The sequence below is a fragment of the Balaenoptera acutorostrata genome, chromosome 11 (assembly GCF_949987535.1).
Source record: "Balaenoptera acutorostrata chromosome 11, mBalAcu1.1, whole genome shotgun sequence".
In the NCBI taxonomy this organism is placed as follows: domain Eukaryota; kingdom Metazoa; phylum Chordata; class Mammalia; order Artiodactyla; family Balaenopteridae; genus Balaenoptera; species Balaenoptera acutorostrata.
In genome coordinates, this window is record NC_080074.1 from 5,839,520 (window position 1) to 5,853,762 (window position 14,243).

The following is a 14,243-nucleotide window of genomic DNA, read 5'->3' on the forward strand; positions in this document are numbered from 1 at the left end:
AATGTAAAAACCATTCTTAGCTTGCAGGCATATAAAAACAGGCAGCAGGCAGGAGTGTGCATCACCTGGAACGCAGGAAAGGGAGCTCGGCCAACAGAGGCCCTGGAGCCGGGCCAGGAGAGCACCTTTCTCAAGCTGGTCTCTGGGCCCTCACAGGGCAAGGCCACGCTTTCCTTTCTGAGAAGCTGGATTTGGAAGGAGGCCCCTTTCCTCCCGTGAGCTGTGCAGCATTTCTCCCCTCTCCGTGGATTTGGCCCTCTCTGAGCCCTCCTCCCGAGAAGCAGTGGGGAAGTGAAGGGGGATGGAGCTCCTGGAGAGCAGAGGCCAGGCAGGGAGTAGGGAGGTCCCCTCCTGCAGGCGAGGAGCTGGGTGCCACTTTCAGGCAGGAATTCACCAAGATGTCAAGATGGAGGTCAGGGGGCCAGTGTCGGGATGGAAGTGCAGTCAGAGGAGCAGGAGAGCCGGCGCCAGCTCCTGCCCCGGAGCGGAGGACGGGCAGGCGTTCGGGCTGTAAACTCACTGTGCAAATATTTATGAGCATCCACTCTGTGCAGGGACTGTTCTAAGCCTAAGGATACAGCAGCAAATGAAACCAAATCCCCTCCCGCGGCATTTACATTTCAATGGAAGAAGAAAGACAATAAACAGAGACAGAAATATGAAATGTGCCAGTGTGGGTGAACACGAAGGAGAAAAGGGACGAGGGTGCGTTTTTGTGCAGGTCATCGGGAAGGCCTCTCGGGGCAGGTGACACATGACCGAGACCTGAATGAGGGCCTCGAGGGAGCCGTCCAGCGGAGGGAGCCAGACGTGCAGAAGCCTTGATGGCTGGGCGCGCCTGGTGTGTGTGAGAACGCGCAGGGAGGCCTGTGTAGCTGGAGCAGGAAGGGGCAGGGGACTTGGCGGGTGAGGTCAGGAGGTGGTGGGGTCAGATCGTCCAGGGCTCTGGGCGCGGCGAAGAGACCCCCGAGGGCTTGTGAAGCGAGGGAGCTCAGTGTGGCTGGAGCCCAGGGCCTTGGGGGGTGAGAGCTGGGGCTGGGGTGGAAGGAGCAGAGGCTCAGAGCGGGTGGCTCTCAGTGCACACGTGTCCCAGTTGGACCCAAATGGCAGACGTCTAGCTGGCCCAGAGAGGAGCCGGATGCTGCCCGCACCACCCCGATTTCTGTCTCTGCCGCTTCCTCTCCCACCTCTTCTCCCTTTCCAAGGGACAGGGAAGCGGGGCGAGGCAGGGGCAGGTCCTTTTACGCCTTTGTGTTTTTCTTCTTTCCCGTCACCGGGTGGGACAAGTCTTCACACCACGGCCCTAACTCTGGTGCCTCTGATAAGCCTCACCATCTGCAGCTCCATCTAGATCTTGCCAAACTTCAGTCTGACAAATGATAAGAAACTTGGAGACATACCTCTGGGTGGGTGTGAGTTCTGTGCCAGATTTGCTGCTTCCCTGCTTTCCACGCTGGGTCCATCTGGGTTACTTTGGGTTTTAAAAAAGCGCATCGCCTCATGTGCTCCCAGAAGAGGTGAATCAGGGTTTGGCAGCAGACAAGGTGCCGAGGGTTTTTTTTGGCCACGGGCACAGGCGCTCTCTGTGGCTGGGGCCCTGTGCTTTTAGACAAAGTGGTGGAGCGGAGGGTGGACATGCACGAGCGGTTTCGCTCCAGCTGATGCTCTCCCGGCTCTTCCTTGCTCGGTCTTCCTGGTTTTGAATATTAAGCTCATTTCAGCCAACGCTCTCTAGTCAGTAGAAGCAGGAGATGTGTATACAGTTCAGCACAGGGCCTTGCAAACATCCAATTCACGTTTGTTCAATTATCATATTATTGTAATCTTTATTACATTGAATGTAATCATTGTTACATTCAGGATTGGCCCCAAGGAGGTGTGTGTTTGTCGACATATAACAAGGCGTCCTCAGAGCGTGGCTTTCTTCCAGGCAGGTGAAAAGAAGATGGATTCATTCATTCATTCACTCAAGCACATGCTTACTGAGCACGTACACTCTGTCAGAGGCTGTTCTAGACCCCGGCGTGAGGCAGTGAACAGAGCCCCGCTCTCAGGGAGCGCACTTTCCAGAGGGAGAGACAGACAGTAAAGACGAGCATTAAGTTCGTAGGTGAGAAGCACCCTGCAGAAGATGAGTGCTGGGGGTGGGGTCAGGAAAGGCCTTTTGGATCAGCTGACATCTGGGCCAAGACCTGCGGGAAGTGAGGGCAGAGCCAGTGGGTGTCTGGGGAAGAAGTTTCCAGACAGAAGGAACAGCAAATGCAAAGGCCTTGAGGCAGGAGGTGCCTGGCTGGCACTCACGAGAAGCAGAGGGACCGTTGCGTGGCCCGAAGGCAATGAGCCAGCGGGGGGATGAGGCGGGAGAGCCACCAGGAGCCGGTCTGCAGGGCTCTGGCCTTTGACCCGGAGAGGACGAGAGCGGCTGGAGGGCGTGCTCAGCCTTAGCTACACAGAACCCCGCTGCTGCTGGGGCCTCAGCTGTGGGGTCGGGCCTGGACACTGGGGGCCCAAATGGGAGGCCGTCGCACCAGCCCAGCCAGTAGGGTGTGAGGTGGAGAGACTGTGCCGGTTCTGGAAACGTTCTGAAGGGAGGGCCGCTGGGCTCTCGGGCTAGGCCGGACGGGGGATGTGAGCGAAGAATGTGGCGGGAAGGCCCGGCCACGGTGGGATGGGGCGAGGCTGGGCGTCTGCTGGCCTCTAGAGCTGGACGTCCTGACGGGGCTCCGAGGAGGAGCCGGGGCTGGAGACAGACACTGAGAGGCATCAGCTGCTCGTTAAGGCCACAGGCCTGGGCCGCCCGGGAGGGAGGGAGAGTGCTTAGACCAGCCAGGAGACCCAAGGCCCGAGTCCGCAGGGGCCCAGAGCTCAGAGTCCGGGAGATGAGGAGTGACCGGCAGGGACCAGGCCAAGCCCGAGCCAGAAAGCCGAGGAGAACCCGGGCCGGGAGTGTGGAAGCGGGGCGGGGGGGAGGCGTGCGTTCAGGAAGAAGGGGCGGTGAGCTGGGAGGAGGGCTGCTGTGGAGACAGCAAGATGGGCGCCCAGGAGCCGCCGGGCCTGGCAAGGTCGCCCTGATAAGGTCACAGTTTCTGTGCAGTGGTGTGGACGGAACTGATCGGGTGTGTGGGAGGACAGGCTGGAGACCGGACGCACAGACAGCTTTCAAGGGGGGATTTCTGCAAAAGGGAAGGAGTGGCTGGGGGCGAGGCGTGGCGAGGAGGGAGGGCTCACCTCTAAGATGGTTCGTCACCGTGGACATGAGCTCAGAGCCGGGGACGGCGGGGCACGAGCTGTTCCTCATGGGCGCGAGAGCAGCGGCGGCCCGGAGCGGGACCGGAGGCTGGAGGCCGGGTGCGGAGGCACACAGGCTGGGCGTGTCGGGGAGCACGGGCCTTGCCTTCCAGTTGCTTCTGGTTTCTCTGCAAGTGAGGAGGAAGGTTATCAGCGGAGAGGAAGGAGGCGGGGTGGGAAGGGAGGCGGAGAGCGGAGAAGGTGGGAAAGGTGCCCGGTGGCGGGTGAGCGGGCCTGCTGGCGGGGCTGGTGGTCCCGAGCGAGGGGACCCAGGTGAGTGCTCGATGGCCCGTCCTCGCCGGCCGCGTCAGGCGCTTGGAAGAGGCGGTGAGTTGGATCTGACCAGGGTTAGAGTCTAGCCAAGACCGGGGAGGCAGGAGGAGGGAGGTGGCGGTCCAGCACACGGGCACCGGGTCACTGTAAAGATGGGCCGTGGGGAGGCGGGAGAAGGAGAGGGAGTAGCAGTTGGGGTCCCGGAGGGGAGAAGGGTGTTGGGGTTCGGGCTGAAAGATGGGGGGCGTTGGACGTGGGACTTTGTTTTGGAGAGCGGCAGTTACTGGTGACGAGGCGTGAGTGTGAGCAGGCAGGTGACCTCTGGATGGGAGGACAGGAGCTGAGTCAGAGGTCGGCTCACGTCCCCGGGGGGCCGGGGGCGCGGAGGCAGGAGGGCCCCAGATGACCCAGCTGGGAGGAGCTGGGGCAGAGACCATCCTCCTGCCAGCTCAGTGGTTCCTCCTGCGTGATCCCTAAGACGGCCACCCTGGGAGCGGGCTGGCAGGAGGCTCCTTCAGGTCAGAGACAGTCTAGGGACCCGTCAGAGAAGGCGTTGAGGAAACTGGGAATAAGCCTGTTCATCTTAGAGTCTCCCCTAAACTCCTTCCTTAAGGTGCACTAATTTCCCTCCGAGTCTGGGCTGGACTTGGATGTGATCTAGTACAGGATGCAGAGTCAGACCTCCCAGGATCCGGCCATACCAGACGTTCATCACCCTTCATCCACAACCCCCTTCACGCCCAGCTGTACTCAGTGCCTTACTGTCCTGTCCTGCCCCGGCCCCCTCCTGGCTCAGATGCCACCTCCTGCAGGAAGCCTCCCAGGTGGCTCTGCTGGAAGTGTTGTTCTCTTGTGTGAAGACCCACAGCTCCTCGCTTGTCTGTCTCTGGTGTTTGGCTCTTGTTCCCATGGTTCCTATCTTGGTGAATATTTATTTACATGCCTTATCTGCTCTGCAGGAGGTGCAGTTTGGGGGTGGACTTGAGTTTGAACCCCAGCATCATTATCGTCTAACCAGGTGATGATGGGCAACTCATGTGGCCTCCCCCACCCTCGGTTTTATCTGAAAGTGGGGAAACGGTACGTCCTTCCTGTGGCTCGGGATGGTGCAGTCACAGGGCTCTGTGCTTGGCACGGGTGAGCCCTGGCGGATGTTTCTCTCCTTTACATAGAAGTGGCTCAGGGCAGGCACACGGCCCTGCGTCTCCACGGGACCTAACCAAATGCCTTTCAGGTCTGTGTGCCCAATAAATATGCATTTGCTGAATTTGGGAAAGATCACTATAAAACTTTCCTGTAATATCTTTTAAAAATTCAGAGGGGTTGAAATATACACTCATATATTTCAGCTCCTAGTAAAAATGGTTTGCATATGGCTATGAAAAATAAAAATTGTCCAAATCCAGCTATGCCAGAATTATGGTTTGAAAGTATCAATTAACAAAAAAGATTTTTCATATGGCTCTAAAATGGAATGAATTGTGTATGAGACTTACCGCTTTACATCAGAAAAAGTTCTTTTTTTGTAAACTTACTAAGACTATTTACAGAGAAAATCGCTTTGAAAACATTCAAGAAATGTAAAGTGTCCTTTTTTCCATAGATATGTCATTTTGCAATACCTACGACTGTGAGTCTTTGAAAACATTTTATTTTACAAGAAGTATTTAAACACGTTCACTTTTTTTATTACCATCTTGATTTTTAACGCTGGATCTTTTGACTTTTCCTAAATCGCTTTTTATACACAGATTTTCAAAAACATTAAAACTGTTATCAAAGCCCTTAAGCTCATTGATGTTAACAAGACGGGTCTGGTCCAACCACATGAGCTGAGGAGGGTTCTGGAGACCTTCTGTTTGAAGATGAAAGATGATGAATACAAAAAGTAAGTAAACGAAGGTATGGTGAGAGATTGCTCAATAGAACTTCCAGCCAGTTTCAAAATGGGACCTGTTGGGTTCACTGGATCCAGGCAGCGTCCTCCCCTCCTGCCTTCTCTGTCTTGACTGTTTTTAAAAGAGGTCCTCAATCTGCATTTCTCCCATGTTCGTGAAGCTCTCCCCGAATTCTCCAAAGTGAGAGCTAACGATTCTAATTCCTCCAGTGCCCGCGGGTGAGAGTCATCTGGCCTGCAGCTCTGAACACATCTCGATGATTTAAGTCATCCATCACCAGTGGTCTCTCTTTGCCTGCCTGGCACCTCGCCCACCACCCCATGGGTTTCCAGTTCACAGCTGACTTTCACTCAAAGCCCGGGGTTAGGAGAAGAATGAAAAATTTCAGGATTTATTCGTTGGTTGATGTGCTCCCTATTGGCTCTCCATCCTGACATAACAGCAGAAGCTTAATTTTCCTTTGAGGACTTTGTTGCTGAGTTTGGGGTGGGCATTGCAGCAGGGGGACGTTAGCTGCTTCTTGGCGTTTGAAAGCGGCCACCTGCTCCTGACTCGAGGGCAGTGTGTGGAAGCCTGCACAGACATTGTTTTGAGCCTCCAATAAACTCCAGATCATTCAGAAAAGCCAAATGCTTGGATTCTGTGGCTACTTGAGTTTTGAATGGAAGCCACTGGAAGGGGGGGTGGCGTGTTTAACCTAATTTATATAGTACTCAGCCAAGAGGCACTCCTCCTCTTCCTGCCTTTTCCCACTTTTCTGAATATCCTCTGGGCCATTAACAAAAGTACCAAGCCTGATTACTTCACTCTGAGCCTAAGAGTTTCACATCACACCGCAGTTATAAATCGCTACTAAAATGGGTCTTTGTGGTTGCTTCCATAGTATTATAAGGACTGTGTTGCCTCTGTTAGTGGAAGAATCTGCTCCTGGAGCAAAAGCAAGTCTAGAGGGCGTGTGACAACCTCACAGGCACTGCAGGGTCTGAAAAGCAAGGAGACTTTTAAAATATGGATATTTCCCAGTATTTTGAATATTTTCTTCTTCTTTTTTTTTTTCTCCTTGTAACCCACCTCAGAATATAAAAGACATAATAGATGTTTTAATTTTTACATCTTTCCGACTGGGAAAATGTCCAGAATAAGATCCAAACAAAACAAATTAAATAATTTTGTGCACGCAATTATAGAACAGAAGCAACACTCTTCTAAAACAAGCAATCAAAAAGCAAAACAGTGTTTTATTTGACAATAAACCTTGTGTTTGGCACTGCAGTTTCCAACCTAGTAAATCTATAAAAAATGTTACTGCCTGTTTCCCCATCTCACAAGTATTGAATAATAAAGAACTCCACAAATTTTTATTTGAGATATTTTTTTAAGCCTCAAAAACAATACTGTTTGTATGATAAGGCTTGAGGAACTTAACACAATAGAACTGCTTTCCTTCAGAATAGAAAAGCGGAAGATCAAAAGTAACCATTTCTTCAATTGCTTTAATGCTTTTCTTATCGAAGCTCAAGAATATACTCTTTCCTTGAGAAGCTGCTTCAGTATTAACTTTGCCTTTTTAGTGTTTGAGCAGGAAACACAATGCATTTTTGAATCCTTTTTTTTATCGAACAGCTTTCTATTTAATATCAGCCTTCGGCGTGCAGTGAGGTAGGAGTGTCCTGGGCTTTGAAGCCAGGCATGCTTGGGGGTCAGGTCTGTGCCTGCCCTCCCTAGTTGCGGGGCCTCGGGGAGCTCCTGGGCCTCTCTGAGGCTCTGCTCGCTCTTAAAGAAATGGGGACTGAGGAGCCCACCTTGCAAGGCTGGCGTGAAGATTCTGCGCCTGCAATGTACCTGGCACGTAGTAGGTGCTCGTTTCACATCGATGCTATCATAATCGTAAAGATTCCACGAGTGCCCTTTACTCTTTGAGAAACAGTTCTCTTCAGGCTGCAGAAGACCATCCAGCCTATGGAAACAAGGAGCGGGGGAGAAGATTATCTCCAAGTTCCATACTTAGCCAGAGTGTCCCGAGACCTGCTGGGTTTTGTTCTTCCTTTTCCATCTCACACCACCCTACTTTCCTCTCCATTGCCCTGCAGGACAAAGTATTTGAATCCGGGTAAAATAATTTATGAGCGACCTTGAAAAACAAAGAAACAAAGAAACAAACAAACTCACTAGAATTCAGCCTGCTGCCTGGGCACATGAATGAAACCCAAGGCACAGTTCTAGGTGGTGATGCTGGAGAGGTTTGTGGGTCAATTGGCATCATTCCCTTTGCATCTGAAGTCGGCTTTCCCATGTGACCGTCTTGCCCTGGGTGTCTGCACACGTTTGAGTTCTCCTGCCCACACTTCAGATCCCTGGGAAAATGGCCTTGGTTGCTGTGTCTTAGGAATGGTTCTGTCTCCCATGCCTTGATTCTTGTTAAAAAAAAGCCTTTTGAGATACTGCATCCTTGAGAAGTACTGAGGCTTCATTTTTGAATTTTATCTGTAGGAAATATTACCATGGAATTGTGTCTGTCTCTTCTCAGTGACTATATAGCAGGTAATATGAATGCGGTGGGCTGGGCATTAGGAAAGGTCAGGATTCTCTTATGAGCCAATACCAGTTTGAAGGGATGCTGAATTTTCACCAAAAATAGGAAAGTTGGTGATGAGATTTTTATCGGTATCCTGACATTCTTCTGGAGCTGCAGAGTAGCCGGGACTTTCTGTAGGACGGCAACTCAAAAAGGAACACTTTAGGTGCCACCTTCTGGGTTCTTGTGCTTACAGCTTATTTTTGCCAGACAGAGTCTGTGGATGAAAGATGGAGCTATTTAGGGAGTTTCAAGGTTAACATCTGGCAGCTATCATATCTCAAGATAATTTTTCTTACTAGAACAATAGGCAAGATTCATCAAAGTGGAAAAAAAGGTATGCATTGAAATGAATACATGACATTACTCTTTGTTAAATTTGGAAACAGAAAAATAACAACTACTTTAAGTGATAATTACTAAATTTTTAGAAAGCAGCGTGAAATTAGATAATTATAGAAACCAACACATATGGAGATAATATAACCAAACATTTAAAAACTGGCAATTGTTTATAAATGTAATAATGCAGAAATCATCTAGAAAACCATTTATCAAGTGGCAGATTGGAATAATAGAAATTTCATTTTAGAGGAAAAAAGAATCCAAACATTCTATTTATCTTAACTTTAAAAAAACAGTATCTCAGTGTATTTCAGCGAGAGACCTTGGTTAAGTGTTTTCAAAATTTCTCTTTATGCATAGAAATCCTAGAATGCTCCGAGAAAAGCTCCCCTGCTCCCACCATTGACTGCTTTAACACGATATGCCATCCTGGGCACAGTTTCTCTCTGCGAAATGATATTCTTTGTCAAATAGGTGGGCTATGTTCTCTCCTCCACTGGCTCTAGATTTCTCTGGTTATAGAAATTTTATTCTGACTAATGGCCCAGATCCATTCCCCCCAACTATCAAAGGAAGTGGGACCTGCTTTTGCTGTCTGACTGCAGAGGTGCTCCTCACCCACCCCCACCAGAGAAGGGAGAAGACCCTATGGGGTGCAGGCAGGGGGTGTTCCCTTAGCGGGTCCTGAGACGTACCTGTGCACGCAGATCTGTACATCCAGCCATCTGGAGAGAGAGTGAAGTGATCACCTCCTAAATATTTGCATTTTTAATTAATTAATTATTTAATTTATTTTCAAATTGAAGTATAGTTGATTGTGTTAGTTTCAGGAGTATCTGCATTTTTAAAATCTTACGGTAACATTTCGTAGGGTTTACTTCTTCATTCCAGCTCTAGCTAGAAACACACATTAAAATTAATGCCAACCCCAGAGTAAAGGATACCTTAGTAAAAAATCCTTGCTTCATTTAGATTCTCTGTATCATAATTTCTGAATACTAACGAACAGTTCTATTTTAGGTTTGCAAAACACTACAACATTGATAAAGATACTGCAGTGGATTATAATGTTTTTTTGAAGAACCTCAGTATAAATAATGACTTGAACCTTAAATATTCTATGGGAAGTCAAGGTAAGTATTTTAAAGTACGATTTCAATATCCTCTGGCATGGTAATTCCTCGTCTGTGAATCTGTCCTAAGGAAACACTTTCAAATATGGAAAATGCATTATCCACAGAGACTGTCATGGTATCTTTATTTATAAGAATAACATAAATGCCTAACAACAGGAAAAGGGTTAAGTGAGTCACAGACTACAGACATGGTAAAATGTAAATCCACAAGCAATGATTTCCATAAAGTTAATCATAACATGGAAAATGTATGTGGAATATCAGTAAATGATTGGAAAGAAATTCCAAAATACAGATTGTTTTTAAGTGATATGTCTCTGGGTGTTTGATTCTTTCTGCTACTTCCGTATTTTCAAAAATTTTTGTTAATGAACATGTTGCTCCTTTAATGATGGGAATGATCTTGATGCAAATAGTTGAGTAGATGGTATGGTTATACTGGACGTGTAAAGCCGGGCTCACGCAGGCATACAACCTTGAGAAGGAAAAACCTTCCTCGTACTGATAGTCTTTATCCCAGCCTCTAGAACATAATGCCCAGAGTTGCACAGTTCTGGAGAGAGCAGGGGTCCAGTTCCTCGAGGATGGGTATATGAAAAATGCAATCGGAGATTCTCCCTTCCAGGCCTTTGGTCATTTGAGGCAAGCAGTTTCTTGCCTCAGGGGTTTACCACGTGTGACTGGCTCATTCAAGATGGGCTGTCACTGTCTGGTTTCAATGCAATTCATTGCAGCAAATATGCACTAATACCTTCTATAATTCCCAGATCTGCCTGACTAGCAAACTTAAAAATTACAAATTCTCAGATTTCATTTCAGTTTCACTAACCTAGATAGCTTAGAGCAGACCCCAGGACTCTACTTTGCAAAGCCTTCCAAGTTTTGGGAATTACTAGACAATATGACCTAACAAGGATGCTTTCATCCCTTACATTTTGTTAGTTCATGTGCAAGTCCCTGTACTACTAGACCCTTCATTGGGTACAAAGCCAAGTAAAATAATCTAACTTTAAGAAGTATGTGTGCGTGTATGTATGTGTGTGTGTTTGTATGTATGTGTACATGTATATATATTTTAATAGGACAGGTAAGACACAAAACAAGTCACATAAAAAATAACACAAAAAACATCTACTTATTGTGCTCTGTGTAGTTACTTGGTAAACCTTAATTTTAATTTTATTTCTCTCAACAGTTTTGTGAGGTGGGTATCATTATCCCATTTTTTTTAATGAGAAAACGTGACTCCAGGGTGCTAAATGAATTTAGCTAGGAAATGTCTTGGTGTTAAGCTTTCTGCATCAATTTTCCAGAACACAGTATATTTTCAACCTGAAAATTCAATTCTCTCTTCATTTCAAGGATTTTTTTGTTTGTTTTTTAGTAATATTGTACATCTTTGAATAAAGCTTCTGTTCCACTTCTCAGATTAACTTCAGTGATACAAACTACCCTCATGCTGAGTTGTTTTTGTCTTCTCTGTTGACTGAATGCTCTTGAAGTGCTTTATTCTCTTTGCCTTTTTCCTCTGTACTCACAAGGATCATCTTAGGCCTTTTAGCTATGCCTATAATTTGATTTTCACTATAGTCTATGCTACTGTTCGCTATGTCCACTTTTTTAATTATTTCTATAATGTTGTTTCCTTTGGCCTACTATATTGTTTTCCCCTCTCATTTTATTGTTTTATCGTCTTGTTATTGAGCTCTTGTTTTAATGAATTCGTATTCTTATTAAAGTGTTCTGTAAAGTAATTTTGTACCTTGAATTACATTTTCTTCCAAGGTGGGATCTTTGCCTTTCTGTGTTATGTTCCTTTCCTTCCTTCTCTATCCACCAGCCCCTTCCCCCAACTTTTTTCCTGTAGAGTTTGTGTAATTTTAAGAAATGTGGATTGATTGAGCATTTTTATTCCATTATACATCTTTAGCTAATCAGAATCTATCTCCAGATAATATTATACGAATTCACATGAATTATAGACTTTAAACAGCATTTTCTGAATTCTTCTCTCCTGTCCTTTGTTGTATTGCTGTCATACATCATACTTTTACATACACTATAAACACAGGCAAGCCATGTGGTGTGGCCAAAAAACAAACAAACAAACAAACAAAATACAGGATATGTTGCTCAGCTTCTATTGTTCTGAGAATACCTATCTGTTCATTTCATTAGTAGTATATTTTCCTTCATATTCGCAAACCCTGTTATTTTAAAAATTTAAATTTTAAAATGCTTTAAAATTTTTATCTGCTAATTTCAGCATCTAGGTCATTTTAGGATTTGGTCTTTGTTGGTTACCTTTTTTAAAAAATATGGATCATAGTTTTCTGTGGGTTTTTTTTTTTTTTTTTGCCTATGTTTAGTAATTTTGGAATTTATCCTGGATATAGTAAATTTTGCATTGCAGAGACTATGGATTCTGTTATGTTCCTCTGAAGAATTTAAGTTTTTGTTTTAGTAGCCAGTTTACTTTAGTAGAAGACTAATCTTTGTCTTCCCTGAGGGGGTTAACACATGAGATCTTCTTTCTGCTGTTTTAGCCTTAGCTGGGCATCTTGTTTTCTGCTCTACACATCTATAGTTCCCAGTGTTAGCCAGTGATTTTGGCAGAGTTTATTCACGGGCTTTGGAGATCCTCTGCTATGCCTTTCTTTTTGTGCTTTCCCTCCTTACTTTCTAGCTGCTGTGGTAGTCCTGAATTCTCTTTTTTTGATTCCTAAAACCAGTAAGATCTGGGTTTATATCTAAACTCTAGCCACTTAGCATAAGGTTCCAGGTGAAGCCTGCCCTCAGGCAAAAGGCCAAATAACAAGAAACTCCATTTTTCCAAGTGTTGACTCCAGTTTATGTCATTTGCTCTCCAATGCCTTCAGAGAGTTTTTTGTTTATATTTTGGCTAGAGTTTATAATTGTTATCTGCTGGGAGGTTTGCTTCAATATGAGCAAATCCACCATAACTGGAAGCAAAACTTTCTGGCTGCCCATATTAAGTTTCTTCTTGCTTCAGTTTATGCTAGTAAATTTATTTATTTATTTGCTTTGCTAATAAATAAATAAATTTATTTTTTATTTTTACTATTTTTACTATTTTTTTTCTTTTGCTTATTTTATTAAGTACTGTAAGAAGGGAGTCTCCATTCATTTGCAGCAGCCCATTATCTGTGACTTTTCTATACATAGAACAATATTTGTTTTCTGTGAATTTTGCATATTTCTGTTTTTGCTACTTTTGTTCTGAAGACGCCATCAAGACCTTACTTGTCAAAAGCACCATCTCTTTGGGCACATGAAGAAAGGACATCGGGGACTGAATTCCTTTTGCTGCGCCTGTGACATACATACTTGCCCCCTTAAGTTTTGGATTTCCTCTCTACTCCATTTCAAATCAGCTAGAATCCTTCAGAGGAAATTTTGGGGAAATCGGAAGGCGGCAGGAATTATTCAGCTGCACAGAAGAGCGAAAGCTGGTCTAACTGCGATGTGAGCCGAGTCGCTGGACGTGGCTTCATCGAGTTTGTTGGGCAGCCTGCAGTAGCAGCTAGAGCGGTAGGGCGGAGGTCCCGCACTGGGGGTGAGCCCCCCCGGGGCGGGCCTCACACCTCGGCCCCGCCTCTGCCCTCCACCCTGGCGTGCTGTCTACGGAGCACCAAGGGGTTTCCCTAGACAGGCTGTGTGTGCCCTCTAAGCCCCCGTTAGAGTAGCAGTGCCCAGCGCAGAGTAAGTGCAGGACCAAGGCCTCAGAAAGCCGGGGCTGAGACCTGCCTCACCGAGTGATACCTGGGTGGTTCCCTCGTCTCCCAGTGAGGCTCTCGCAGCTTCCACGCGCTGAGAGCCCACGTTTCACACGCTCGGCCCGCTGAAGCCACGGAATTCCAGACCGAGTCCTACAGGGCTGGCTTTGTATTTTATCTTGTAGCCAGAGGGGGTCCACTGGGGGAGACTTACTTTTTTTCTTTTCTTTTCTTGTTTTGAGGTAGGAAATGGAATTCCAGATGACTAGCAGTTTAACTGCAGCTGAGTAGTTATAAGTGTGCTTAATTTGAGTGGAGCTTATTTGCAGACATTTTAGGAAATAAATCTGGGAAATCATTTGTGATTCTTTGCAGTTGACTTTGAGAAAGAAAATGGCTATATCTTAGATTTATTTTATTCTCTTTTTTTTATAAAAGTAATAAGTGCTTGTTGCAAAAAGGCCAGAAAACATGAAAACACAAAATCACATTTCCCTATAATCCTACCACTGTATTCTTTTGGTGTATTATCCTCCCAGGTTTTGTTTCTGGTGCATACATAGATGGATAGATGGATGGATGGATGGATAGATAAGCAAATACACAAAATAAGTGTTAAAATGAAAATTAAATTATGCTAGTTGTTCTTTATTTCAGTCATGAAACAATATCAAGGAAAATTTTTGCATTCATTATTTAGACAGGCCCTTTGTTTTTAATGTCTATGAACCGTAATTTATAAAACCAGTCTTCTATTAATGGGCATTTAAATTGTTCCATTTTTTCCCTTCTTATAAACAGGACAGAACAGATCCTTACACATATGCATCTGTCCTATTATTCCATTAGTGTAAAGTTCTAGAAGGGGATTTGAGAATATTCAAGGACCACGTTTTCTGTATACAAGCCAGCACTGATTTCTTTCTTGGTCATTTGCCTTAATCCCTGCCTATTTGACAAGCAGGGAAAAATTAACTTGTGTTAATTAGAC

At 46.0% G+C, this 14,243-nt stretch overlaps 1 protein-coding gene across 1 annotated transcript in view; it reads left to right on the forward strand.

Moving 5' to 3' along the window:
- Positions 1–14,243, forward strand: part of EFCAB6 (EF-hand calcium binding domain 6) — a 252,542-nt gene that overhangs the window by 68,676 nt on the left and 169,623 nt on the right. Inside the window, exons 8-9 of the mRNA XM_057555849.1 lie at positions 5,313–5,449; positions 9,400–9,512. Coding sequence (XP_057411832.1) covers positions 5,313–5,449; positions 9,400–9,512 — 250 coding nt within the window. The remainder of the gene's footprint in view (positions 1–5,312; positions 5,450–9,399; positions 9,513–14,243) is intronic.